This window comes from Mustelus asterias, chromosome 12, assembly GCF_964213995.1.
Source record: "Mustelus asterias chromosome 12, sMusAst1.hap1.1, whole genome shotgun sequence".
NCBI lineage: Eukaryota > Metazoa > Chordata > Chondrichthyes > Carcharhiniformes > Triakidae > Mustelus > Mustelus asterias.
Window position 1 is genome coordinate 8817405 of NC_135812.1, and position 27137 is coordinate 8844541.

The 27137-nt window shown below is 47.7% G+C and overlaps 1 protein-coding gene across 2 annotated transcripts in view; it reads right to left on the reverse strand.

Annotated features, from left to right (window-relative positions):
- Positions 1-19063, reverse strand: part of LOC144501232 (aldehyde dehydrogenase family 3 member A2-like) — a 37726-nt gene extending 18663 nt beyond the window's left edge. Inside the window, exons 1-4 of one of the 2 annotated variants that reach the window (XM_078224694.1) lie at positions 18874-19063; positions 9363-9537; positions 6699-6930; positions 1965-2050 (exon numbers count right to left, since the gene is read on the reverse strand). In XM_078224694.1, the coding sequence (XP_078080820.1) occupies positions 1965-2050; positions 6699-6930; positions 9363-9524 (480 nt within the window). In that variant the 5' untranslated portion in view covers positions 9525-9537; positions 18874-19063. The remainder of the gene's footprint in view (positions 1-1964; positions 2051-6698; positions 6931-9362; positions 9538-18873) is intronic. The other variant, XM_078224695.1, reaches the window with a different exon arrangement.
- Between the last annotated feature and the right edge of the window lie 8074 nt (positions 19064-27137).

Sequence of the window (27137 nt, forward strand, 5' to 3'; positions counted from 1 at the left end):
AAGTTCATCTTTTGTCCGTAGCCTCTCTCAGTGTGAAGAGAGTCTGCACTCAAATCGATAGCTTGGCCTTTTCAGACACTGAGGGGTCTACAGGCTGCCCCATTGTTTTCTGCATCGATTTCCAATTTCTTTGCCCTCTTTAGAGGGGCCTGATGTCATTACGGTTGGGAACAAAATGGACCCTCATCAGGTCTCTGTCCCCTGTTTCCCTCCTCCCCACTCACCTACGTCAAGTTGCGCTCTCAAAGGCAACACAATTTCACCTCTCAGTTCTCCCTCAACAGCAGCAGCGCGGGCGAGTGATGTTAAACATTGGACAAATTTCCCATGACATCATTAGAAGGTAAAGGTGTCATGTGATCCAGTCTTAGTTTCACTTTTGCTTTGAGCAGAGCACACACGCACAGCTGTTCCGGGCTCCTGGTCGGTCTGTGGCGGATGGATCCCATTATGGAGGAGCTCAGGCCTTTCATCTGGAGCAGGAGCAGTCTCTGCTACCAGGGAGTCCATCTTTACCCTGCTAAGGAATTGAAGCCGGTGAACGGACAGGGGCTGGAGGCCAAAGTCACCGCTCGCCTCAAAGGCTGGACAGGACTGCTCCAAGTGCTGTCGTACAGGGGTCAAGAGTTGGTCATAAAGCAGCTGATAGCCTCCATTCTGTCATACTAGCTGGTCCGCTAGCTGGTTCCCCCACCCCGGATTTGTCACAAAAATACTAAAGATGGACGTTGACTTCTGGGACAAAATGCTGCACTGGGTCACCGCTGAGATTCTGCGTCTCCCGCTTCGGGAGGGTGGTCAGGCGCCGGTGTGCCTTCGCACCCAGATTGTGACCTTCTGCCTTCAGACCCTGCAGCGATACCTTTACATTGATTCCCCCTCCTAGACGGTGTGCCTTGCCGATGTATTTCTTCCACCAGGTGCATGGCCTGAATTATGACGTGCAGCTCCTGTTTTTAGACCAGAGGAATCTTTGTAATTCCTTCTTGGCATTGCCTGTCTTTTACCAGGACTCGATAAAAGTCCGAAGCGCGGTTGCTTTGAGCCGCAGCTTTTCCCCCCATCCGGAATAGCGGCGGTCGTCAGGGAGGCACAGCTCAAGAATCCACATCTTCACGGTCAGAACCAACAGTCCCGACTGTCAGCCCCGCTATGTTCACAACCGGGTGTTCCCGGAAAGGGAACAGACAGCATCCGCTGGCATGATCGAGGCCTTCCACGCCCAGCGGGCACCATGGGGACTGGGTATATTATCGACCCCTTTAATCACACTTTGTTTTGATGTTTCAGTTTTAATTAGGGATTCCGTTTACTTTGATACAGTATCTATTTGAGGAGCTGCCTTTTAACTTATCCCTCAATTTGCTGATATGATTAGAATAAAAGAAGCACGGTTTTGATATCTTCTAGCTCCTTACATAAGTATAACTGTTCTCATCGAACTAATCATAGAATCCCTGCAGTGCAGAAAGAGGCCATTCGGCCCATCGAGTCTGCACCAACATTCCAAAAGAGCATCCCACCCTGACCCTCCCCTCTGCCCTATCCCCGTAACCCCATGCGTTTACCACGGGTAATCCACCTTATTTACCCATCTGCTGGCACGAAGGGGTAATTTAGCATGGCCAATCCACCTAACCTGCAGATCTTAGGACTGTGGGAGAAAACCAGAGCACCCAGAGGAAACCCACGCAAACACGGGGAGAATGTACAAACTCCACACAGACAGTCACCCAAGGCCAGAATTGAACCCGGGTCTCTGGCACTTTGAGGCAGCAGCACTAATCACTGTGCCACCGTGCCGCCCCTTACTGAATGAACCCACACGTGTTTACCCAATCCCTTATGAGTGATTGGTGCCTTGCACAGTATCTAAGCCAATAACACAACAGTCCTCAGTGTCGAATCGGTTTTCTTGACGTGTTCCCATCACTGTAATGCCCCTCCCCCCAGTCTGCACTCACCTTGTCCAAGTACTGAGGGAGGAGTTCCGCCAGTAATTGGGCCGTATTCCAACTCACTTCAGACGGCTTCAGGACAACGGCATTCCCTGAGAACGGGATTGTAAAACAAAAGTAATTACTGGCAACCGGCAAAGTATTATGTAGAAAATACAGCACCGGAACAGAACATTCGGGCCAATATATCCATGCTGGTGTGTTCCATGTGGGCGTCCTTCCAACCAGACCTCATCCAAATCTATCAGTTTCCTTTTATTCCTTTCTCCCTTCTGTACTTACCAAGATAAACAGATGTCATGAAAGACTGACTTCCCTTGCCATTGAAAACTCCAAGACCCAACAGACGATATAGTTTTTGGGATTGTTGTGAAATCCATGGAATCTGTCTTGGTTGCGTCTACCAGTTATTGTGCAGGGTGGTGTGTTCTCAACCACAAAGTTTGTCTATAAATTCACATGTACCACATATCCTCTAACATTCAGGGTTAAGAAGATAGATTTTGGCCGGAATTCTCCGACATGGGACACCCCGTCCCCCACTGCCAGCGAGATCAGAGAGTTTGACACTCAGGCAAATCTTCATTCACTGCGGTGGGACTGGAGAATCCTGCCTGCGAGTGAGGTCGGAGAATCCGGCCCATAGTAGATGGCTTTATCTTTCTGATCTTGTAAAGTTATGTTTTGTTCATACAAAACCCATGGAATCTTGAGGCTTAATTCTCTTAGCAAGCATCACAATCTTAGTCTACTTTCAACTGCAAACTTCAACCAAAGGACCCAATTTCCATTATCACGTGAGCAGTAGACTTTGCTGTATTGAACCTGTTTAAAGGGTTGTTTATGGAGGTTGGTTTGATTGGAACATTGTAGATAGCATGGTTAAGGGTTATACATCATCATGACTGTTTGTTCCTTGTTTATAATTGAAAAGGTTCGTGCTAATTTTCTTACTATACATGTTGACTATATTCTTAAATAAACTGTTTGCTAAAAGCTCCCTAGTGGGTCACTTGAATCAAACCTGAAGTGAAACATCTCAGGCTTATCCTAACCAAATTAAGAGCCAAAACTTAAGATTTAGGCGGCTCCATAGAACACTTGAGTTTCTGACCTGAACTGTAACACTGTGCAGTTATTTCAGACAAGCCCTGCTCGATTCATAGAATCCCTACGGTGCAGAAGGAGGCCATTCAGCCCATTGAGTCTGCACCGACCACAATCCCATCCAGCTCCTATTCCCGTAACCCCTCATATTTACCCTGCTAATCCCCCAACACTTGGGTCAATTTATCATGACCAATCAACCTAACCCGCACATCTTTGGAGTGTGAGAGGAAACCCATGCAGATATGGGGGGAAATGTGCAACTCCACACAGACAGTGACGCAAGCCGGGAATTGAACCCGGGTCCCTGGTGCTGTGAGGCAGCAGTGCTAACCCACTGTGCCACCGTGACGCCCATTGTTGCTGAAATGTCGGTAAGCGGCAACCTCTAATTGTTACCGAGGCAACATAATGTACGACATCCTGGGGTTTTAATGATCCTTTGGGATTGATTGAAAGATCAGGTACTGCCTGGGGAACAGTTTTTTTCCCACAGAAAAGTCCAAGGGCAGAATTTTCCAGTTGCGCCTTTGCATGGTCCATATCCCGCCCGGTACGATTCCCGTGGCGGGTGGGATGGGAAGATTCCACCCCAAGGTTTTAGTTTCATTTTGTTCAGAAGTTATTTGAACTTGCGACAGAAAACATTGTTTCCCATTTCCCTCTCGAAGAGTTGGAAATTCTGCTGCCTGTAAGTTGCTAGCTAGAAGCTGGTGGAGGCAGGCAGTGTCTGTCTCTGTCCCTCCAGAGGTGTGCTGAGAGTTCCAGGACTGGAAAGCCTCAGAGTTTTCATCCTACGTGTCAAAGGACCAATTTGCAGCAGGTGATGAAAAGCTGTAAAATCCAGCAACACGCAAGCACTGGGGTGGCACGGTGGCACAGTGGTTAGCACTGCTGCCTCACACCTCCAGGGACCCGGGTTCGATTCCCAGCTTGGGTCACTGTCTGCGCGGAGTCTGCACGTTCTCCCCATGGGTTGCTTCGGACGCTCCGGTTTCCTCCCACAATCTGAAAGACGTGCTGGTTAGGGTGAATTGGCCGTGCTGAATTCTCCCTCCGTGTAACCCGAACAGGCGCCAGAGTGTGGCGACTGGGGGATTTTCACAGTAATTTCATTGCAGTGTTAATGTAAGCCTACTTGTGACACTAATAAATAAGTTTTAAACGTACTAGTTATTTTGTGCCAAGTCTGTTTATGGGGTGTTGTTTGACTCGGAACATCATAGTGAACTAGAATGCCAACAGTGCAGAAGGAGGCCATTTGGCCCATCGAGTCTGCGCCGACCACAATCCCACCCAGGCCCTATTCTCATAACCCCACATATTTCTCCTGTTAATCCCCCTGGCACTAAGGGGCAATTTAACATGGCCAATCAACCTAACCAGCACGTCATTCTGACAGTGGGAGGAAACCGGAGCACCCGGAGGAAACCCACGCAGACACGGGGAGAAGGTGCAAACTCCACACAGACAGTGACCTGAGGCTGGAATTGAACCCGGGTCCCTGGCACTGTGAGGCAGCAGTAGTAACCAACTGTGCTGCCCTAACTGTTAAGGTTGATATTATATCGTGGTTGATTCATGTAAATGGTCAAACTTACGCTAATTTTTATTAGATTTTAACCGTGTTCTTAAATAAAGTTTGTTTGATAAAAGTTTCCCAGTGGGTCAGTTGAATCACAGCCGGAGTGGAACACCAATGGCTCACCCATGCCAAAATCAACGTGTAAAACTTAGGGTTGAGTCTAACTTCATAAAACTCCTTGGAGTTTCTGGCCGGGCTGATCTGATGCCTTCATTTGCTGCAATACGGATTGCTGAGGCATACATGGATTTCTTGCTCCACCACTCACTCTCCTGTGTCCAAGGAGCAGTTTGGAATCCAGCCAATCCCAGTGTCGTTGGGCTGGAGAGAGAGGAGGGAAGAAGAAAAATCAGCCAGCCTCTGGGCTCCTGATCACTATCCAAGCCTCCACTGTGTGCAGGGTGATGAACACAAGTTCAGAGGGAGGGCAAGGCCAGACTCAGCTCCAATTCCCCACAATCATACCTCCAACCCGATTTTCAAGTTTGCTGGTGACACCACCATAGTGGGTCGGATCTCAAATAATGACGAGGCAGAGTACAGGAATGAGATAGAGAATCTGGTGAACTGGTGCAGCAACAATAATCTCTCCCTCAATGTCAACAAAACGAAGGAGATTGTCATCGACTTCAGGAAGCATAGAGGAGAGCCTGCCCCTGTCTACATCATTGGGGATGAAGTAGAAAGGGTCAAGAGCTTCAGGTTTTTAGCTGTCCAGATCACCAACAACCTGTCCTGGTCCCCCCATGCCGACACTATAGTTAAGAAAGCCCACCAACGCCTCTACTTTCTCAGGAGACTAAGGAAATTTGGCATGTCAGCTACGACTCTCTCCAACTTTTACAGATGCACCAGAGAAAGCGTCCTTTCTGGTTGTATCACAGCTTGGTATGGCTCCTGCTCTGCCCAAGACCGCAAGAAACTACAATGGGTCATGAATGCAGCCCAATCCGTCACGCAAACCAGCCTCCCATCCATTGACTCTGTCTACACTTCCCACTGCCTCAACAAAGCAGACAGCATAATTAAGGACCCCACGCACCCCGGACATTCTCTCTTCCACCTTTTTCTGGCGGGAAAAAGATACAAAAGTCTAAGGTCACGTAGCAACCGACTCAAGAACAGCTTCTTCCCTGCTGCTGTCAGACTTTTGAATGGACCTAACTCACATTAAGTTGATCTTTCTCTGCACCCTAGCTATGACTGTAACACTACATTCTGCACTCTCTCCTTTCCTTCTCTATGAACGGTACATTTTGTCTGCATAGCGCGCAAGAAACAATACTTTTCACTGTGAGTACAGGTGACAATAAATCAAATCAAGAAAGCCATGATCCAGCTGAAAGGCGGAACAGGTTCAAGGGGCTGAATGGCCCACTCCCACTCTAAATTTTTTATGTTCTTATACCCCTGTTTTATTGTGACCTTCAACATCCAGTGCAAGCTGGTTCAATATCTCAGTCAAAGTGCAGCATCTTTGACAGTGCAACACTCCTGCAGTCCTCTGGATTGCTGGGCAAGCTTGTGTATGATGTGAAGATGCCGGCGTTGGACTGGGGTAAACACAGTAAGGAGTCTAACAACACCAGGTTAAAGCCCAACAGGTTTATTTGGTAGCAAACGCCACTAGCTTTCGGAGCGCTTCTCCTTCGTCAGATTTCCACTCCATCTGACGAAGGAGCAGCGCTCCGAAAGCTAGTGGCGTTTGCTACCAAATAAACCTTTCCTTCTCTATGAATGGTATGCTCTGTCTGTATAGTTTGCAAGAAACAATACTTTTCACTGTATGCTAATATATATGACAATAATAAATCAAATCAAATCCAGCAGAGATAGATAACTGGGAAAATCATAAGGAAGTAAGCAATCAAAATAAAAATGAACCACAACCCACATGGGATTACAGGGATAGGACCTGGGTGGGATTGTGATCGGTGCAGACTCGATGGGTCAAATGGCCTCCTTCTGCACTCTCGGGATTCTATAATTCACTGATTATCATTTGATCTTTCTGACAGAGATTGGGAAGTGATGAAGCCAGAGCTTACCTGCTGCAATTGCTCCAACTAAAGGCTGGATCAGAAGGGCCAATGGATAGTTCAAGGCCCCAATGATCAGAACCACTCCCAGAGGTTCTCGATGGATATAGACAGTGTCCATTAACGTCATCATGTTCTTGGACACGTGCTCTGGGGCGGTCCATTCGGGCAGTTTGCTTATAGCCAAAGTCAATTCATTCCGAATGCCTGTCATTTCAAAGACCTCCACAGCAAATGCATTCTGCAAATTCAAAAAGAAAGAAAAATGTTTTTAAGGATCTCTCCCATTCACAGCCTCCCCCTTATCCATTTCCTCCCTCCCTGGTGAATCGGGTATTGTTCTGCGGCGACCATTTTAAAAGAAAGGGCCTGGCCGCCCAAGGGGACTTTTCGATCATGTGTGGCTTCACAGCCGAGGACAACACAGTCAACGTCCCCCACACATAACGCACGCATCACTCAACACTACACAGGAGCATTGACATTGGATATCTTTTCAGTTTAGGGTTGGGATCAGCCGCACTTTCCCTGCCATCAACGTGACTGAAGAGCAAAGGTGCTGAATACACAGAGTGTCAGTGCCACAGGAAAGGAGATGATTCAGCTCCCGGCGTAGGACCCCCAGCCACAGTAATATTTATAACAGGAATTACACCAGAAAAAATAAAATGCCGGCTCTCCTAAGATGTCAATCCCATTCTGGAAACGTGTGGTTCTCAATTTATCACCAAGTCCCAACAAATTCCAAACTCATGTTATCAGTTTCAGATTGGAGGAATGGGAACCCAAGGCAACACAGCCCCCCAGGTACGGAGCAGCTTTCAGTATCTCATCTAAATAGCCATTCTTCATGAGATTAAACAGGAGGCTCCGCCTTCTCAACCTTGCCTGAGGTGTGGTGACCCTCGGGTTAAATCACCACCAGTCAGCTCTCCCCCTCCAAGAGGACAGCAGCCTACGGTCATCCAGGACAAGTAGTTTGACCCATGAGGGAGGGGAGGGAGATGGAAATGTCCAAGTCTCATTGAGTGACATTTCTAGTAACAGTCCACGTAGTTTATCAAGAAAGGAAACTGGAGCAGATTTCTTCACTCTCTGGCTCGCTCAAAGGGCAATTGTACCTCAGAATCCCTACAGCGCAGGAGGAGGCCATTCAGCCCATCGAGCCTGCACCAACAACAATCCCACCCAGGCCCTATCACCGTAATCTCACAGATTTACACTGCTAATTCCCCTGACACTAAGGGGCAATTTATCATGGCCAATCAACTTGACCCGCAGATTGTCGCACTGTGGGAGGAAACCCACGCAGACACGGGGAGAATGTGCAGACTCCACTCAGACAGGGACCCAAGCCGGGAATCGAACCCGGGTCCCTGGCGCTGTGAGGCAGCAGTGCTAACCACTGTGCCAGTCACCCTGGCAGTGTTCAGATAACTCAAATGCAAGCCAGTGACCTTCCTGGGCTGCCACACTTTTCACCTGCATTCCCTCCACACCCCGACCCATTCAGTTTCTGAGCAAGATGTAATTACCTTCAATTAGTTCAGTCCCAGTTCTTCTTACCCACTCCCCAAACCCGAGAGAAAAACAACTGATTGCAAACACCCAATGGCACAAAGCGTTGGCTCTCCATTCACCAGAATAACTCTGTAGCTGCCCATCTTATCAACCGCGCTGCCTTTGATGCCCTGGTCGTCAGTAACTTCTGCTCTCTGTCATCCTGGCTGTTTCCCTGGCATGACTCCCATTAAATATTCCAGTCAGCAGTCTCGGGGGAGGATCAGACAATCACGTTGCCAGATACAACAGCACTGACAGAATCCTAGAACAATGGTAGATGCACAATCGACAGACAGACACACACCTCCTTCCCACTTTCCCTTCCCCTACGGCTTGACATTCGGTTAAGGCAAGAAACCTGGACAGGTTATAAGACCATAAGATATAGGAGCAGAAGTAGGCCATTTGGCCCATTGAGTCCGCTCTGCTATTCGATCATGGCTGATATATTTCTCACCCCCATTCTCTTGCTTTTTCCCCCACAACCTTCTATCCCCTCACCAATCATGAACCTCTCTCCATCTTAAATACACTCAGTGACCTGGCCTCCAGAGCCTTCTGTGGCAATGAATTCCATAGATTCACCACCCTCTGGCTGAAGAAATTCCTCCTCATCTTGGTTCCATAGGGTCATCCCTTTATTCTGAGGCTGTGCCCTCAGATCCCAGTCTCTCTGACTAATGGAAACACCTTCCCACGTCCACTCTATCCAGGTCTCTCAGTATTCTGTAAATTTCAATGAGATGCCCCATCATTGACCAGATAGAATTTCCCAGGTTAGAGAGGGCCGGAAGAGTTGTGAACGCCCACAACTCCTTCCCATTGTACAGGACTAACCAGCCAATGGGTTGGTGTGAAGATGGTTAAGCCTATGGAAGGAGTATTGGTTTTGCTGTCAGTCAGGCTGTTAACCAGTCGCAGATCCTTCCACTAACACACTCTGTTGTTCAGGGTGCGATGGAACCAAATTAACACTCCAGACTGGAGAGCAAGTAACTGAAATACTTTTAGCAGTGAATGGAAACATGTCCAATTATCATCGCCATCCAGGGGAGATTGCGAAGGGGTTTGTGCAACCTGGCTGAACGCGTGTCAAGAGCGGTTTCAAACCTTGTGCAAGTCCTTTTTGAGCGCCAGTGAGAACTCTTCCTTTCTCTCTGTGATCATTCTCTCCAATGCCTTCAGCTGCTGAATGCGGAATTCCAGAGACCGGGTTTTCCCCTGATTGTAGGCGTCTCTCGCACCGGATACAACGAGATTGATCTGGTCCATGATGCGACAACCCCTGCCAAGGAAGACAAAGCAATGGTCAGTGTGATAAACCCCAGGACTTACATGGGGGGGGGGAAATCCCTGACTCACCTCCCAGTAGGACTCAGAATACGAGCTCCCTGGGTGATTGGTAATTACCTTACCAGGTGGAACTCATATCCCGAGCCCTTTATAAAGCAGGCCCTTGAGCGGGTCCATTATTGTAACATCCTGGTTGGGACCCGATAGCGTTCACTACAGGCTTGTGGGGGTTTTGTTTTACTTTGTGCAATGGGGCACCGTTCCTTTCCAGCTGACTCCTGAGTGATTACACTAAGTTTCTTCAAGCACATTTGGGAGTGCCATAATGTAAAAATAAACAAACAGAGGGAATGCTGTGTATTTGGGTGTTATTTTGGTGATTCAGGAGGTGGCCGACCGATATGAATGGGTGGAGTAGGTTCGGCTGAGTCATGTTATAAAGCAGTAAAGTCAGCGGCAGATTTGGGAGGGTCCTGTCACCAAAACAGGAAACGCACATTGGATCAGTCAGTATCTGTAACTGACACGAGGTTAACGTTTCAGCTCTAACCCGATTCCTTCGTCTGAAGGAACTGAACTCAATATAATTCCAGGCTCAGAGATTGTTCTCAATGAAATGACGAAGATAAAGCTGGGAATTCTGGACTTGAAACGTCAGCTCTTTTCTCTCCTTACAGAAGCTGCCAGACTTGCTGAAATTTTCCAGCGTTTTCCCTTTTGGTTTCAGATTCCAGCATCTGCCGTCATTTGCTCTTATTTTTAAAACTGGGAACGTGTTGTGGGGGGTCCAGGAGGAGTGAGCAGACTGGAAACCGGAGTCAGGTTTACAGAGTTGGGTGTGAAGAGGGAGATTTCTGGGTGAAGAAACAAGATGTGGAGATGCCGGTGTTGGACTGGGGTAAACACAGTAAGAAGTTTAACAACACCAGGTTAAAGTCCATAAACCTGTTGAACTTTAACCTGGTGTTGTTAAACTTCTTACTGAAGGAACAAGCACAGGAGCGGAGGCAGTGATGGAGGAAGAACAGAATGTAACATCGGTCCCCACTATTCAGGCTTAGACTCCTTCACATTTTGTTATACATCGCAGAGATATTTAATTGGAGGAAACTGAAATATCATAACGCCAACTTTGTAAAAATTATGGGGTTACGGTTTGAGAGACAAAAAAAAACTTCCAACTGGCCACAACACCTGCAATTTCAAGACGACCAAAGGAATGTCAGAACCCTCTGATCAATTGCACATGTTCTACCCTATTAATTGTTCTGTTTTGCCTGCTATTGAGTGTGAATGCAAACACTTTAGGATATTTTATCCGAGTGAGCTTTCAAAACAATAAAACTAACTCCTTACTTGTTAAGTCAAGAGGTCTGGTTCGCTTATTTCTTTATGTAGCTTTGCAAGCACATAACATAGAACTGAACTTTTAAAAATTCAAACTCAACCCCAGGAGCGGGAAAGAGGGATTCCTTACCGCTCTAGACATGGTCATGACAGCTACCTGAGATTACAATTGCTACTACCATGGACATGTAGAGTCACAACCTCATGGCCATGTCAATGCCCACACCACAATGCTGCGTTGCTGTTTCTTGCGTGGCCATGAATTGCCCTTCCAAGAGATATTTGCTTGTTAGGTCAGGGAAGTGTGTGTGATGCCCTCGATTTCCCATTGCCTGGTGATGATGGGAGGGCAGCACGGGAGTACAGTGGTTAGCACTGCTGCCTCACAGCGCCAGGGACTTGGGTTTGATTCCCAGCTTGGGTCACTGTCTGTGTGGAGTTTGGAGTTTGCACGTTCTCCCCGTGTCTGCATGGGTTTCCTCTAGGTGTTCTGATTTCCTCCCACATTCTGAAAGACATGCTGGTTAGGTGCATTAATCTGGCTCCGGAGTGTGGCGACTAGGGGAATTTCACAGTAACTTCATTGCAGTGTTAATGTAAGCCTTACTTGTGACTAATAAACTTTTTCTTTGTTGCCATCCAATCACTGGTGTCATAGTTTTCTTGCAGCAGATGGGAGGTGATGGCCTAGTGGTATTATCGCTAGACTATTCATCCGGAAACTCAGCTGATGTTCTGGGGACTGGGTTCGAATCCTGCCATGGCAGATGGTGGAATTTGAATTAAATTTTTTTAAAATCTGGAATTAAGAATCTACTGATGACCACGAAACCATTGCGATTGTTGGAAAAACCCATCTGGCTCACTCATGTCCTTTAGGGAAGGAAATCTGCCATCCTTGCCTGGTCTGGCCTACATATGACTCCAGAGCCACAGCAATGTGGTTGACTCTCAACTGCCCACAGGCAACCACTGCTGGCCAGCCAGCGATGCCCATGTCCCACGAATGAATAAAACAGACCAACCTCGGCTGCCTCTACCCTCAGGATCGGGAACACCTTGGAGTATGTGCCCGACTCCTCATCCAGCAGGCTGATGTCAATCAGTGGAGTCATGGGATTCCAGAGTCAGCACCCAGGACCACCTTCCTCAATCAATAACCAGGAGGAGAAGGAGCATCACCAAGCAAAGCCGAGGAGACGGTGCAAAGTACAGCAGACTGGGTAAAGCAGTGAAGGAGAGATAAACAAGGATGGATAGAGTTAAAAAGGCAGAGAGACACAAGCAGCGGCAAATTGGAACAACTCCAAGACACTGTACAGGAGCTGCCTGTGTGCAAGGAGCAACACCACGGTACCAATCGTGGGCAAGGATGGCAATTCTGGGCGTTGACTTTGGGATCCCATGACAACACTGATTGACGGACCTGAACTTTGCAGGTGACATCACCATGCTGGCCGAGAAATTGGGCATGTTCTCCAAGATATTCCCAACCCCGAGGGCAGTGACACGCATTTTGATTTATTAATGTCACATGCATTAACATACAGTGAAAAGCATTGTTTCTTGTACGTTTATACAGACAAAGCATATCATTCAGACAAGGAAACTAGAGAGAGTGCAGAATGTAAAAGAGTTAGAATGAAGTTTTAGAAGCATAGAACGAGAGTAAAAGATAGAATTAGAGGGTATGCTGGGCACAGCTTGCAAGAAGTTGCCTTGCCCCGACGCCATCAGACCCTCCCACCATCACCAGGCAACGGAACATTTGAGGGCACGGGCCACTTCCCCTATTGACCAACGAGCAGTGGGAGGCGAGGTGGGTGGAACACTCGGATCCTCGCTCCCTGTTCAAGTTCAATGAGTGCATTGCAGCAGCTGAACGTCAACCTGGGAGGAGTGACCAGGCCAGAGATCCAAGGAGCCAACAAGAGTCTGAAGAACGACAAGGCACCTGGGATCAATGAGGTGCCAGCATGAAACACGGCACAGACACAGTCACAACAGAGCTCAAGGTCCTGACCAACAAGATCTGGAGCGCAGAGGACATCCCCGATGGTGCGGGGTCACTGTCAAGCTACTAAAGAAAGGGAAACTCAACAACAGCCATTAAGTGGAGGGACATAAAAAGGTACACAGTGCTCCTCAACGGACCGAAAACAGGAATAGACTGACTCATTCATAAAGGACAGGCAGATTTCTGGGGCAGCAGATCATGCCATGAGCAAACCTCTACACTCAGGTACATCAGAGCAAAGACCAGAGTACCAGAAACCACTCATTATTAACTTCAATCATTTCAAGAGGGCTTCCGCCAGCATCTATCAGCAGTCACTCTGGTGCATTGTGGGACGGTACAACATCCCAGAGCAGTAAAGTTAATTTTAATCACAAGTAGGCTTACATTAACAGTGCAATGAAGTTACTGTGAAAATCCCCTAGTCGCCACACTCCAGCGCCTGTTCGGGTACACGGAGGGAGAATTTAGCATGGCCAATGTACCTAACCAGCACGTCTTTCGGACTGTGGGAGGAAACGGGAGCACCCGGAGGAAACCAACGTAGACACGGGGAGAATGGGCAGACTCCACACAGACAGTGACCCGAGCTGGGAATTGAACCCGGGTCCTTGGTGCTGTGAGGCAGCAGTGCGAACCACTCTGCCAACGTGACGCCCCGCGCTGGTATTTTAGCATCTTAAAATCTTGTATGGCAACTTGAGTTGCTGCACCAAGACTAGTATAGACACCACGGATATAAAACCAAGGATAATGGAAAGACCCTTTTCCCCCCAGTCGTGTGAACCAGGTTTCTTCCTTGTGCACTCTCTTCCTCCCAGTTTCCAGGCTCTTTGGGCGAGTGGGAGAAAAAGAAAACCAGGCGCAAATGAATATCTGTAAACCTGGAAAATATACACACTATGAGGTTAGTTTTAGCATGAAAATCATGACAAAAACTGCTGACACAGGCAGGATATTATGGGTAAAATAAGTCAGTCTGTATTAGTACACGCCGACGGTTGTGTAGCCCAGATGCTAGTGGATATAAAACGAGAAGCAACTTGGTGGAATAGAAGGACAAGGTTAAAGAGAGCGGGAGGAGGGGAATTAAAAATACTGGACAAAGGAGTAAGCTCAGCCTATAAGCTGAAGAAAATGTACATGAGAGTGGGGTGCCTGCTCCTCTGTCTGTGCGTGAATGCACGCAAGCCAGCCTCTTCCTCATGCTTGGCTGAATAAGATAAAAACAAGAAAGGCTTATAAAAAGTGTGGATTAGTTATTTGACATTTCTGACCCAGATGTAATACCCCCAAGTCACAGCATACAGGGTTTGGAATAGAATAAGCGTCATTGCATTAATGACTATCTATAAATGCGGTCCTTAGTAAGGTTTGGGTGGTTTTGGGATGCAATGCAAGTTCTACACCCAACCAAAGCACCTGATGAGTCATTTGTGATGTCTGTTAGAACATAGAACAGTACAGCACAGTACAGGCCCTCGATGTTGTACCGAGCTTTGTCCGAAACCAAGATCAAGCTATCCCACTCCCCATCATTCTGGTGTGCTCCATGTGCCTATCCAATAACTGCTTGAAAGTTCCTAAAGTGTCCGACTCCACTATCACAGCCGGCAGTCCATTCCACACCCCAACCACTGAGTAAAGAATCTACCTCGGACATCCCTCCTATATCTCCCACCATGAACCCTATAGTTATGCCCCCTAGTAACAGCTACATCCACCCTAGGAAATAGTCTCTGAACATCCACTCTATCCCCCTCATCATCTTATAAACCTCTATTAAGTCGCTTCTCAACCTCCTCCGCTCTAAAGAGAAAAGCCCTAGCTCTCTCAACCTTTCCTCAAAAGACCTACCCTCCAAACCAGGCAGCATCCTGGTAAATCTCCTCTGCACTCTTTCCAGCGCTTCCACATCCTTCTTATAGTGAGGTGACCAGAACTGCACACAATATTCCAAATGTGCTCTCACCAAGGTCCTGTACAGTTGCAGCATAACCCCAAGGCTCTTAAACTCAAACCCCCTGTTAATAAACGCTAACACACTCTAGGTCTCCTTCACGGCTCGATCCACTTGAGTGGCAACCTTCAGAAATGTTGGGAAATAAACTGATGAGCAACAGTTTATGATGTTGACTGCGAGAAGATTTTGCTGTGGAAACAACAGAGATTCAACAAGATTGGGAATGTTCAACAGCCAGTTAGATTCTACGGTGAAGAATTGCTAATTGACAGCTCTTATCAGTGAGGACAATCATATAATGTTCATGTCACGGTACATTAGAACAAAAGGACACGATTACAGGAGATCAAAGAACAGATACCATAAAGTTAATGATAGAATGAAGGAAGAATCTTTGTTTCATTCCAAGTGATAGTGGAATGAGGAGCTAAACACTGGATCTTAAAGGTCAAACGAGGCACATGAAATCCATAGAATCCCGACATTCGGCCCATCAAGTCTGCACTGACTACCCCACACATTTACCGTGGCTAATCCCCCAAATCTACACATCTTTGGGATTAGGTGGGTGTGTCAGGGCGTTTCATGCATTGGTGCAGAGTCGATGGGCCGAAGGGCCTCCGCTACGCTGTAGTACTCTATGATTCTGAGATCCCTCTTGCATAGTTCGTACTCCACAAAGTCCACGGGGAGATCTATTAATGACGCCCCCTTTCCCTCGTGGCCACTATTAATAGTGGGGTTCAATCCCATGTTCCCTGAGTATTAGCCTGGGCAGCTGGATTACTCGTGCAGTGATAATACCACTAAAACACCGTCAGCAACTAACGGCAGCAGTAGGAACAGAAACATGTTTCATCTGATAATTAAACTTTATATAATGATGAATTGTAACATACCCTCTGGTTCTCCCAGCCTGTGGCACACAACAATGCTTTGCTTATCGTGATTCATGTCCTCCCCTACTGCCAGCTGAGAGCTATGTAAACCCCAAGGAATGGCAAATCCAGACCGGCGTCAGGACAAGTTCTCTCCAGCCCACTGGACAATCAAAACTAACTCAGGTGGATCACCCTGATAAAATGTTACAATATTTAAGTTTATTTATTAGTGTCACAGGTAGGCTTACATTAACACTGCAATGAAGTTACTGTGAAAATCCCTGAGTCGCCACACTCCAGCGCCTGTTCGGGTACACTGAGGAAGAATTTAACGTAGCCAATGCACCCTAACCAGCACATCTTTTGAACTGTGGGTGGAAACCGGAGTACCCGGAGGAAACCCACGCAGACACGGGGAGAATGTGCAAACTCCACACAGGCAGTGATCCAAGCCGGGAATCGAATCCAGGTCCCTGGTGCTGTGAGGCAGCAATGCTAACCACTGTGCCACCCTCTGGGAGAGGTGATCTCTGCTCCTGCCATAAACAGGTTAGCTCACGCAGGAAGGGATTTAGAGAATCAGCAGTGAAAGTACACAGGGGGAAGTCTGTTCTAGAAAGTCACTATTCTCCCCCAAAAAAATCACACCCTGACGTCTAATCCACATCTGGTTTTGCCTAACTCAAAACTGTGGCCCCACCACTGCCAATCTATTTTGTCGAAACAAACTGTCCACACCAGTACACTTACTCCTGTCATCAAATCACCCCCGAGTCTATATTTCCCTAAAATGGAGCACAAAATGAAAGGAAAAGGACCCAATTTAGCAAAGGATGGCACAGTGGTTAGCACTGCTGCCTCGCTGCACCAGGGACCCGGGTTCAAAACGCAGCTTGGGTCGCTGTCTGTGTGGAGTTCGCACATTCTCCCCGTGTCTGCGTGGGTTTCCTCCGGGTACTCCGGTTTCCACCCACAGTCCCAAAGACGTGAAATTTAGGGTGCATTGGCCCTGCTGAATTCTCCCTCAGTGTACCCGAACAGGCGCCGCAGTGTGGCGACTAGGAGATTTTCACAGTAACTTCATTGCAGTGTTTGTAAGCCTACTTGTCACACTAATAAATAAAAACTTAAACACTTATCTCCTTCTTTATGGTTCCACCATGACACAGTGGTTAGCACTGCTGCCTCACAGCGCCAGGGACCCGGGTTCGATTCCCGGCTCGGGTCACTGTCTGTGCGGAGTCTGCACGTTCTTCCCGTGTCTGCGTGGGTTTCCTCCGGGTGCTCCGGTTCCCTCCCACAGTCCGAAAGACGTGCTGTTAGGTGCATTGGCCATGCTAAATTCTCCCTCAGTGTACCCGAACAGGCGCCGGAGTGTGGCGACTAGGGGATTTTCACAGTGACTTCATTAATGTAAGCCCACTTAACAACTTTAAACAAATTACACTCATAACGTGGAGTTAGACGGCAACCTTTAACAAAAGTATAAGTGTCTCAAAATGCTTCACAAGCATTAACAGTCAAATTAAATTTGATACTGAACCACCCAAGCAGATATTAAGACCGGTGCCCAAGCATTTGGTCAAAGAATGAGGTCTTAAGAAAAATCTTAAAAAGGAGATCTTCAGGAAGGGAATCCCAAAGTTTAGGATCAAGGTAACTGTAGGAACAGCAGCAGAGATTTAAGGAGAGCCCAGGGATTTGAATGCAAGATTGAGAATTTTAAAACCTAGGCAAAAGAGGTTATGTTTGAGGAGCTTGAGAGACACAGAGCAGGGGGAGAACAGTAAGTTTTTTTGTAAAATCTAACAGTAGATACTACTGGAAAGGGTGGCACAGTGGTTAGCACTGCTGCTTCACAGCGTCAGGGACCCAGGTTCGATTCCTGCATTGGGTGACTGTGTGGAGTTTGCACGTTCTCCCCGTGTCTACGTGGGTTTCCTCCAGGTGCTCTGGTTTCCTCCCACACTCCAAAGATGTGTAGGTTAGGTGGATCGGCCATACTAAATTGCCCCTTAATGTTCAAAGATGTATGGGTTAGGGGGATTAGTGGGATGAATGCGTGGGGTTACAGGGATAGTGTCTGGGTAAGATTAAAGTTTTATTTGTTAATCACAAGTAGGCTCACATTAACACTGCAATTAAACTACTGTGAAAATCCCCCAGTCGCCACACTCTGGTACCTTTTCGGGTACACAAAGGGAGAATTTAGCATGGCCAATGAACCTAACCACATTTTTTTTGGAGTGTGGGAGGAAACCGGAGCACCCGGCGGAAACCCACACAGACACAGGGAGAATGTGCAAACTCCACATGGGCAGTGACCCAAACCAGAAACAAACTCAGGTCCCCGGTGCTGTGAGGGAGCAGTGCTAACCACTGTGCCACCCCTAATACTCTGTCAGAGAGTTGATGCCGACTCAATGATCTAAAAAAAAATCAAGGCTCAACAAGAAACACTAGTCTCCAGGACCTTCATTTCAAAAGTAGTCACGAGATAGCTGCTGAGTCAGTATGAACACACAAACACAAAAAGTAGGAGTAGCCCATGGAGGATTTTCCTTCCCCATTCCGCACAGATTGCAGAGATACCACAGTCTGGCTGCTCTCAAGAAAGTTCATGGTAAACTTCTGGCACCTGTGATATCTGACCGTCAGAATGTCTCGACAAGCTTATCGGGTATCCGAGGTTTGGGCATGAGAGGAAGACGGGTTTGCATCAGGTGGGGGTGGTTTACATACAACCCAGGACAAGTCCTCAGTGAGGAACACAAGTCATAGAGGTTTGCAGCATGGAACCAGGCCCTTCAGCCCAATTTGTCCATGCCGCCAAAAGACCAAATGCTGGAAAATCTCAGCAGGTCTGGCAGCATCTGTAAGGAGAGAAAAGAGCTGACGTTTCGTGTCCAGATGACCCTTTGTCAAAACTTTTGTCCATGCCACCCTTTTTTCTTAAATAGCCAATAAGCTAGTCCCAATTACGCACATCCCTTTATACCCATCTTACCCACAGGAACACAGCATCTTTCCCCCGGGCAGGCTATAAAATGACACTTAGACCTTTCCCAGTAATTAGAGACTGCGGCTGGATAAAGAGAGAGAAATAGAGAGGTCACTTACAGTTCTGGAAAGGAACAGCAGAACTTGTTCAGTCAGTGAGACACAGAGAGAGAGAGCAGTGTCTCTGTGAGTACCTGTACAGCGCTCAGTCCCCAGGGAGCGCTGCTGTAGCTCTGTCACTCTGGACTTCGCTCGCTACAATCACTCCAGCTGATCTCCGGCTTGGTGCCGCTACTTGTTGCTGTTTTAAATGGCCTGGCCTGGGCTAGACTAGTAACCAACAACAGGACAGCGGCAGCCCGAGAGGGACAAACCACGGGGCAACTCAAAACGGGATCACATTCCACAATTCTTGTTTCCGTGCTTTCCTTATTAACAAACCGAGCGAAAATACATCTTTCAAAAAGAGTGATATAGAATACAGCAGGGGTTCGCAAATGAGAATAGAAATCCCTGGGGTAGGGGATTCAGCAGCGCCTGTGGAGAGACATAAGAACATAAGAAACAGGAGCAGGAGTATCCCAAAGAAGGAGATAAGTGTTTAAGTTTTTATTTATTAGTGTGACAAGTAGGCTTACAAACACTGCAATGAAGTTATCGTGAAAATCTCCAAGTTGCCACACTGTGGTGCCTGTTCAGGTACACTGAGGGAGAATTCAGCATGGCCCAATGCATCTACCCAGCACGTCTTTGGGACTGTGGGAGGAAACTGGAGCACCCGGAGGAAACCCACGCAGACACGGGGAGAATGTGCGAACTCCACACAGACAGTGACGCAAGCTGTGTTTCGAACGCCGGTCGCTGGTGCAGCGAGGCGGCAGTGCTAACCACTGTGCCATCCTTTGCTAAATTGGGTTCTTTTCCTTTCATTTTGTGCTCCATTTTAGGGAAATATAGACTCGGGGGTGATTTGATGACAGGAGTAAGTGTACTGGTGTGGACAGTTTGTTTCGACAAAATAGATTGGCGGTGGTGGGGCCACAGTTTTGAGTTAGGCAAAACCAGATGTGGATTAGACGTCAGGATGCGATTTTTTTTTTGGGAGAATAGTGACTTTCTAGAACAGACTTCCCCTGTGTACTTTCACTGCTGATTCTCTAAATCCCTTCCTGCGTGAGCTAACCTGTTTATGGCAGGAGCAGAGATCACCTCTCCCAGAGGGTGGCACAGTGGTTAGCATTGCTGCCTCACAGCACCAGGGACCTGGGTTCGATTCCCGGCTTGGATCACTGCCTGTGCGGAGTTTGCACGTTCTCCCCGTGTCTGCGTGGGTTTCCTCCAGGTGCTCCGGTTTCCACCCACAGTCCGAAAGACATGCCGGTTAGGTGCATTGGCCATGTTAAATTCTTCCTCAGTGTACCCGAACAGGCGCTGGAGTGTGGCAACTCAGGGATTTTCACAGTAACTTCATTGCAGTGTTAATGTAAGCCTACCTGTGACACTAATAAATAAACTTAAATATTGTAACATTTTATCAGGGTGATCCACCTGAGTTAGTTTTGATTGTCCAGTGGGCTGGAGAGAACTTGTCCTGACGCCGGTCTGGATTTGCCATTCCTAGGGGTTTACGTAGCTCTCAGCTGGCAGTAGGGGAGGACATGAATCACGATAAGCAAAGCATTGTTGTGTGCCACAGGCTGGGAGAACCAGAGGGTATGTTACAATTCATCATTATATAAAGTTTAATTATCAGATGAAACACGTTTCTGTTCCTACTGCTGCCGTTAGTTGCTGACGGTGTTTTAGTGGTATTATCACTGCACGAGTAATCCAGCTGCCCAGGCTAATACTCTGGGAATATGGGATCGAATCCCACTATTAATAGTGGCCACGAGGGAAAGGGGGCGTCATTAATAGATCTCCCCTTGGACTTTGTGGAGTATGAACTATGCAAGAGGGATCTCAGAATCATAGAGTACTACAGTGTAGCGGAGGCCCTTCGGCCCTTCGAGTCTGCACCAACGCATGAAACGCCCTGACACGCCCACCTAATCCCAAAGATGTGTAGATTTGGGGGATTAGCCACGGTAAATGTGTGGGGTAGTCGGTGCAGACTTGATGGGCTGAATGGCACTCCTTCCGCACTGTCGGGATTCTATGGATTTCATGTGCCTCGTTTGACCTTTAAGATCCAGCGTTTAGCTCCTCATTCCACTATCACTTGGAATGAAACAAAGATTCTTCCTTCATTCTATCATTAACTTTATGGTATCTGTTCTTTGATCTCCTGTAATCGTGTCCTTTTGTTCTAATGTACCGTGACATGAACATTATATGATTGTCCTCACTGATAAGAGCTGTCAATTAGCAATTCTTCACCGTAGAATCTAACTGGCTGTTGAACATTCCCAATCTTGTTGAATCTCTGTTGTTTCCACAGCAAAATCTTCTCGCAGTCAACATCATAAACTGTTGCTCATCAGTTTATTTCCCAACATTTCTGAAGGTTGCCACTCAAGTGGATAGAGCCGTGAAGGAGACCTAGAGTGTGTTAGCGTTTATTAACAGGGGGTTTGAGTTTAAGAGCCTTGGGGTTATGCTGCAACTGTACAGGACCTTGGTGAGAGCACATTTGGAATATTGTGTGCAGTTCTGGTCACCTCACTATAAGAAGGATGTGGAAGCGCTGGAAAGAGTGCAGAGGAGATTTACCAGGATGCTGCCTGGTTTGGAGGGTAGGTCTTTTGAGGAAAGGTTGAGAGAGCTAGGGCTTTTCTCTTTAGAGCGGAGGAGGTTGAGAAGCGACTTAATAGAGGTTTATAAGATGATGAGGGGGATAGAGTGGATGTTCACAGACTATTTCCTCGGGTGGATGTAGCTGTTACTAGGGGGCATAACTATAGGGTTCATGGTGGGAGATATAGGAGGGATGTCCAAGGTAGGTTCTTTACTCAGAGAGTGGTTGGGGTGTGGAATGGACTGCCGGCTGTGATAGTGGAGTCGGACACTTTAGGAACTTTCAAGCAGTTATTGGATAGGCACATAGAGCGGAGGAGGTTGAGAGGCGACTTAATAGAGGTTTATAAGATGATGAGGGGGATAAATAGAGCGGACGTTCAGAGACTATTTCCTCGGGTGGATGTAGCTGTTACTGGGGGGCATAACATAGAAAAACTACAGCACAAACAGGCCCTTCGGCCCACAAGTTGTGCCGAACACATCCCTACCTTCTAGACCTACCTATAACTCTCCATCCTATTAATCTTCATGTACTCATCCAGGAGTCTCTTAAAAGACCCTATTTAGTTTGCCTCCATCACCCCTGACGGCAGCCAATTCCACTCGCCCACCACCCTCTGTGTGAAAAACTTACCCCTAACATCTCCCCTGTACCTACTCCCCAGCACCTTAAACCTGTGTCCTCTCGTAGCAGACATTTCCACCCTGGGAAAAAGCCTCTGAGAGTCCACCCGATCTATGCCTCTCAACATCTTATACACCTCTATTAGGTCTGCTCTCATCCTTCGTCTCTCCAAGGAGAAAAGACCGAGCTCCCTCAGCCTATCCTCATAAGGCATGCCACTCAATCCAGGCAACATCCTTGTAAATCTCCTCTGCACCCTTTCAATCTTTTCCACATCCTTCCTATAGTGAGGCGACCAGAACAGAGCACAGTTCTCCAAGTGGGGTCTGACGAGGGTCTTATATAGCTGCATCATTATCCCCGGACTTCTAAACTCAATCCTTCGATTGATAAAGGCCAGCACACCATATGCCTTCTTAACCACTTCCTCCACCTGCGGGGCCGATTTCAGAGTCCTATGGACTCGGACCCCAAGTCCTTCTGATCCTCTACCGTACTAAGAGTCTTTCCCTTTATATTGAACTTGAACAGGGAGCGAGGATCCGAGTGTTCCACCCACCTCGCCTCCCACTGCTCGTTGGTCAATAGGGGAAGTGGCCCGTGCCCTCAAATGTTCCGTTGCCTGGTGATGGTGGGAGGGTCTGATGGCGTCGGGGCAAGGCAACTTCTTGCAAGCTGTGCCCAGCATACCCTCTAATTCTATCTTTTACTCTCGTTCTATGCTTCTAAAACTTCATTCTAACTCTTTTACATTCTGCACTCTCTCTAGTTTCCTTGTCTGAATGATATGCTTTGTCTGTATAAACGTACAAGAAACAATGCTTTTCACTGTATGTTAATGCATGTGACATTAATAAATCAAAATGCGTGTCACTGCCCTCGGGGTTGGGAATATCTTGGAGAACATGCCCAATTTCTCGGCCAGCATGGTGATGTCACCTGCAAAGTTCAGGTCCGTCAATCAGTGTTGTCATGGGATCCCAAAGTCAACGCCCAGAATTGCCATCCTTGCCCACGATTGGTACCGTGGTGTTGCTCCTTGCACACAGGCAGCTCCTGTACAGTGTCTTGGAGTTGTTCCAATTTGCCGCTGCTTGTGTCTCTCTGCCTTTTTAACTCTATCCATCCTTGTTTATCTCTCCTTCACTGCTTTACCCAGTCTGCTGTACTTTGCACCGTCTCCTCGGCTTTGCTTGGTGATGCTCCTTCTCCTCCTGGTTATTGATTGAGGAAGGTGGTCCTGGGTGCTGACTCTGGAATCCCATGACTCCACTGATTGACATCAGCCTGCTGGATGAGGAGTCGGGCACGTGCTCCAAGGTGTTCCCGATCCTGAGGGTAGAGGCAGCCGAGGTTGGTCTGTTTTATTCATTCGTGGGACATGGGCATCGCTGGCTGGCCAGCAGTGGTTGCCTGTGGGCAGTTGAGAGTCAACCACATTGCTGTGGCTCTGGAGTCATATGTAGGCCAGACCAGGCAAGGATGGCAGATTTCCTTCCCTAAAGGACATGAGTGAACCAGATGGGTTTTTCCAACAATCGCAATGGTTTCGTGGTCATCAGTAGATTCTTAATTCCAGATTTTAAAAAAATTTAATTCAAATTCCACCAGCTGCCATGGCAGGATTCGAACCCAGTCCCCAGAACATCAGCTGAGTTTCCGGATGAATAGTCTAGCGATAATACCACTAGGCCATCGCCTCCCATCTGCTGCAAGAAAACTACGACACCAGTGATTGGATGGCAACGAAGAAAAAGTTTATTAGTCACAAGTAAGGCTTACATTAACACTGCAATGAAGTTACTGTGAAATTCCCCTAGTCGCCACACTCCAGAACCAGATTAATGCACCTAACCAGCACGCATTTCAGAATGTGGGAGGAAATCAGAACACCTAGAGGAAACCCATGCAGACACGGGGAGAATGTGCAAACTCCAAACTCCACACAGACAGTGACCCAAGCTGGGAATCGAACCCAAGTCCCTGGCGCTGTGAGGCAGCAGTGCTAACCACTGTGCTCCCGTGCTGCCCTCCCATCATCACCAGGCAATGGGAAATCGAGGGCATCACACACACTTCCCTGATGTAACGAGCAAACATCTCTCGGAAGGGCAATTCATGGCCACGCAAGAAACAGCAACGCAGCATTGTGGTGTGGGCATTGACATGGCCATGAGGTTGTGACTCTACATGTCCATGGTAGTAGCAATTGTAATCTCAGGTAGCTGTCATGACCATGTCTAGAGCGGTAAGGAATCCCTCATCCCTTCTTTATGTGCTTGCAAAGCTACATAAAGAAATAAGCGAACCAGACCTCTTGACTTAACAAGTAAGGAATTAGTTTTATTGTTTTGAAAGCTCACTCGGATAAAATATCCTAAAGTGTTTGCATTCACACTCAATAGCAGGCAAAACAGAACAATTAATAGGGTAGAACATGTGCAATTGATCAGAGGGTTCTGACATTCCTTTGGTCGTCTTGAAATTGCAGGTGTTGTGGCCAGTTGGAAGTTTTTTTTTGTCTCTCAAACCGTAACCCCATAATTTTTACAAAGTTGGCGTTATGATATTTCAGTTTCCTCCAATTAAATATCTCTGCGATGTATTACAAAATGTGAAGGAGTCTAAGCCTGAATAGTGGGGACCGATGTTACATTCTGTTCTTCCTCCATCACTGCCTCCGCTCCTGTGCTTGTTCCTTCAGTAAGAAGTTTAACAACACCAGGTTAAAGTTCAACAGGTTTATGGACTTTAACCTGGTGTTGTTAAACTTCTTACTGTGTTTACCCCAGTCCAACGCCGGCATCACCACATCTTGACACGCGTCCAGCCAGGTTGCACAAACCCCTTCGCAATCTTCCCTGGGTGGCGATGATAATTGGACATGTTTCCCTCCGCTGCTAAAAGTATTTCAGTTACTTGCTCTCCAGTCTGGAGTGTTAATTTGGTTCCATCGCACCCTGAACAACAGAGTGTGTTCGTGGAAGGATCTGCGACTGGTTAACAGCCTGACTGACAGCAAAACCAATACTCCTTCCATAGGCTTAACCATCTTCACACCAACCCATTGGCTGGTTAGTCCTGTACAATGGGAAGGAGCTGTGGGCGTTCACAACTCTTCCGGCCCTCTCTAACCTGGGAAATTCTATCTGGTCAATGATGGGGGATCTCATTGAAATTTACAGAATACTGAGAGGCCTGGATAGAGTGGATGTGGGAAGGTGTCTCCATTAGTCAGAGAGACTCGGATCTGAGGGCACAGCCTCAGAATAAAGGGATGACCCTATGGAACCAAGATGAGGAGGAATTTCTTCAGCCAGAGGGTGGTGAATCTATGGAATTCATTGCCACAGAAGGCTCTGGAGGCCAGGTCACTGAGTGTGACAGTTGGTGTCTCAGTGAGGGAGTGCTGCTCGGGCTGCAGTAGAGTGTGACAGTTGGTGTCTCACTGTGGGAGTGCTGCTCGGGCTGCAGTAGAGTGTGACAGTTGCTGTCTCAGTGAGGGAGTGCTGCTCGGGCTGCAGTAGAGTGTGACAGTTGGTGTCTCAGTGAGGGAGTGCTGCTCGGGCTGCAGTGGAGAGTGACAGTTGGGGAAGTGTGGGGAAGTTTTTTGTTTTCTTTTTTTCTTGCTGGTAATGGCTTCAGGGATGGCAGTTCAGGCAGTATGCTGCATCTCCTGTGGGATGTATGTGGTGAGGAAATCCAGTAGTGTTTCAGGAGATTTTAGTTGTAAGAAGTGCATTAGATTGCAGCTTCTGGAGGAGCGTGTAAAGGAGCTGGAGGGGGAGGTAGAGGAACTCCGCATAATTCGGGAGGCGGAGGTGGAAGTTGATAGGAGTTATAGAGAAATAGTAACTCCTAGAAATGAGGCTTGGGTCAATGCCAGGAGGAGGGGTAAGAAGCAATCGGGAAGACAATCCCCTGGGGCGGTTCCCCTCCATAATAGGTTTTCGGTGCTGGAGGCTACAGTTGAGGAGGAATCAACTGAGCATAGAGAGCAGATCTCTGGGGGTGAGCCGAGTGAGAAAGCTCAGGTGGTTAGGGGCTGTAAAAGACTGGGCCTTGTGATTGGGGACTCCACAATTAAGGGGACAGATAGGAGGGTCGGAACTAAAGGTAGGGACTCAGGGTTGGTGTGTTGCCTACCAGGGGCTGGGGTCCGGGATGTGTCTGACAGGGTATTCAGGACTCTTAGGGGGGAGGGAGATAAACCACAAGTTATTGTACATGTGGGGACACACGACATAGGGAGGATAGGGGAAGGGGATATTAGGCAGGGATTTATGGAGTTGGGGTGGAAACTAAAGGCCAAGACTGACAGAGTGGTTATCTCTGGACTCTTGCCTGTACCACGGGATAGTTTAGAGAGGAATAAGGAGAGGGAAGGTTTGAATTCATGGCTGAGGGGATGGTGCAGGAGGGAGGGGTTCAGGTACTTAAGCAATTGGGGCTCGTACTGGGGAAGGTGTGACCTCTATGAGAAGGATGGTCTACACCTTAATCAGAAGGGGACCAATATCCTGGGGGGTAAATTTGCTAAGGCCATGCAGGGAGGTTTAAACTGATTCGGGGGGGGGGAGGGATCCTGAGTAGTGGGGCTGAAAGTGAGGGATGCATGGATGGGGACTGCAATGCACGGCATTGCAGAGGTGGGGTGGAGCAGGGTTTGAAATGTGTATACTTCAATGCCAGGAGTATTCGCAATAAAGTGGGTGAACTTGCAGCGTGGATCAGTACCTGGGACTTCGATGTTGTGGCTATTTCAGAGACATGGATAGAGCAGGGGCAGGAATGGATGCTGCAGGTCCCGGGGTTCAAATGTTTTAGTCGAAGTAGGGAAGGAGGTAGAAGAGGGGGAGGGGTAGCATTATTGGTCAGAGATTGTATCACAGTGTCAGAGAGGAGGTTTGATGAGGACTTATCTGTTGAGGTAGTATGGGCGGAGATTAGAAATAGGAGAGGAGAGGTCACCCTGTTGGGAGTCTTTTATAGACCTCCTAAAAGTTCTAGAGAGGTTGAG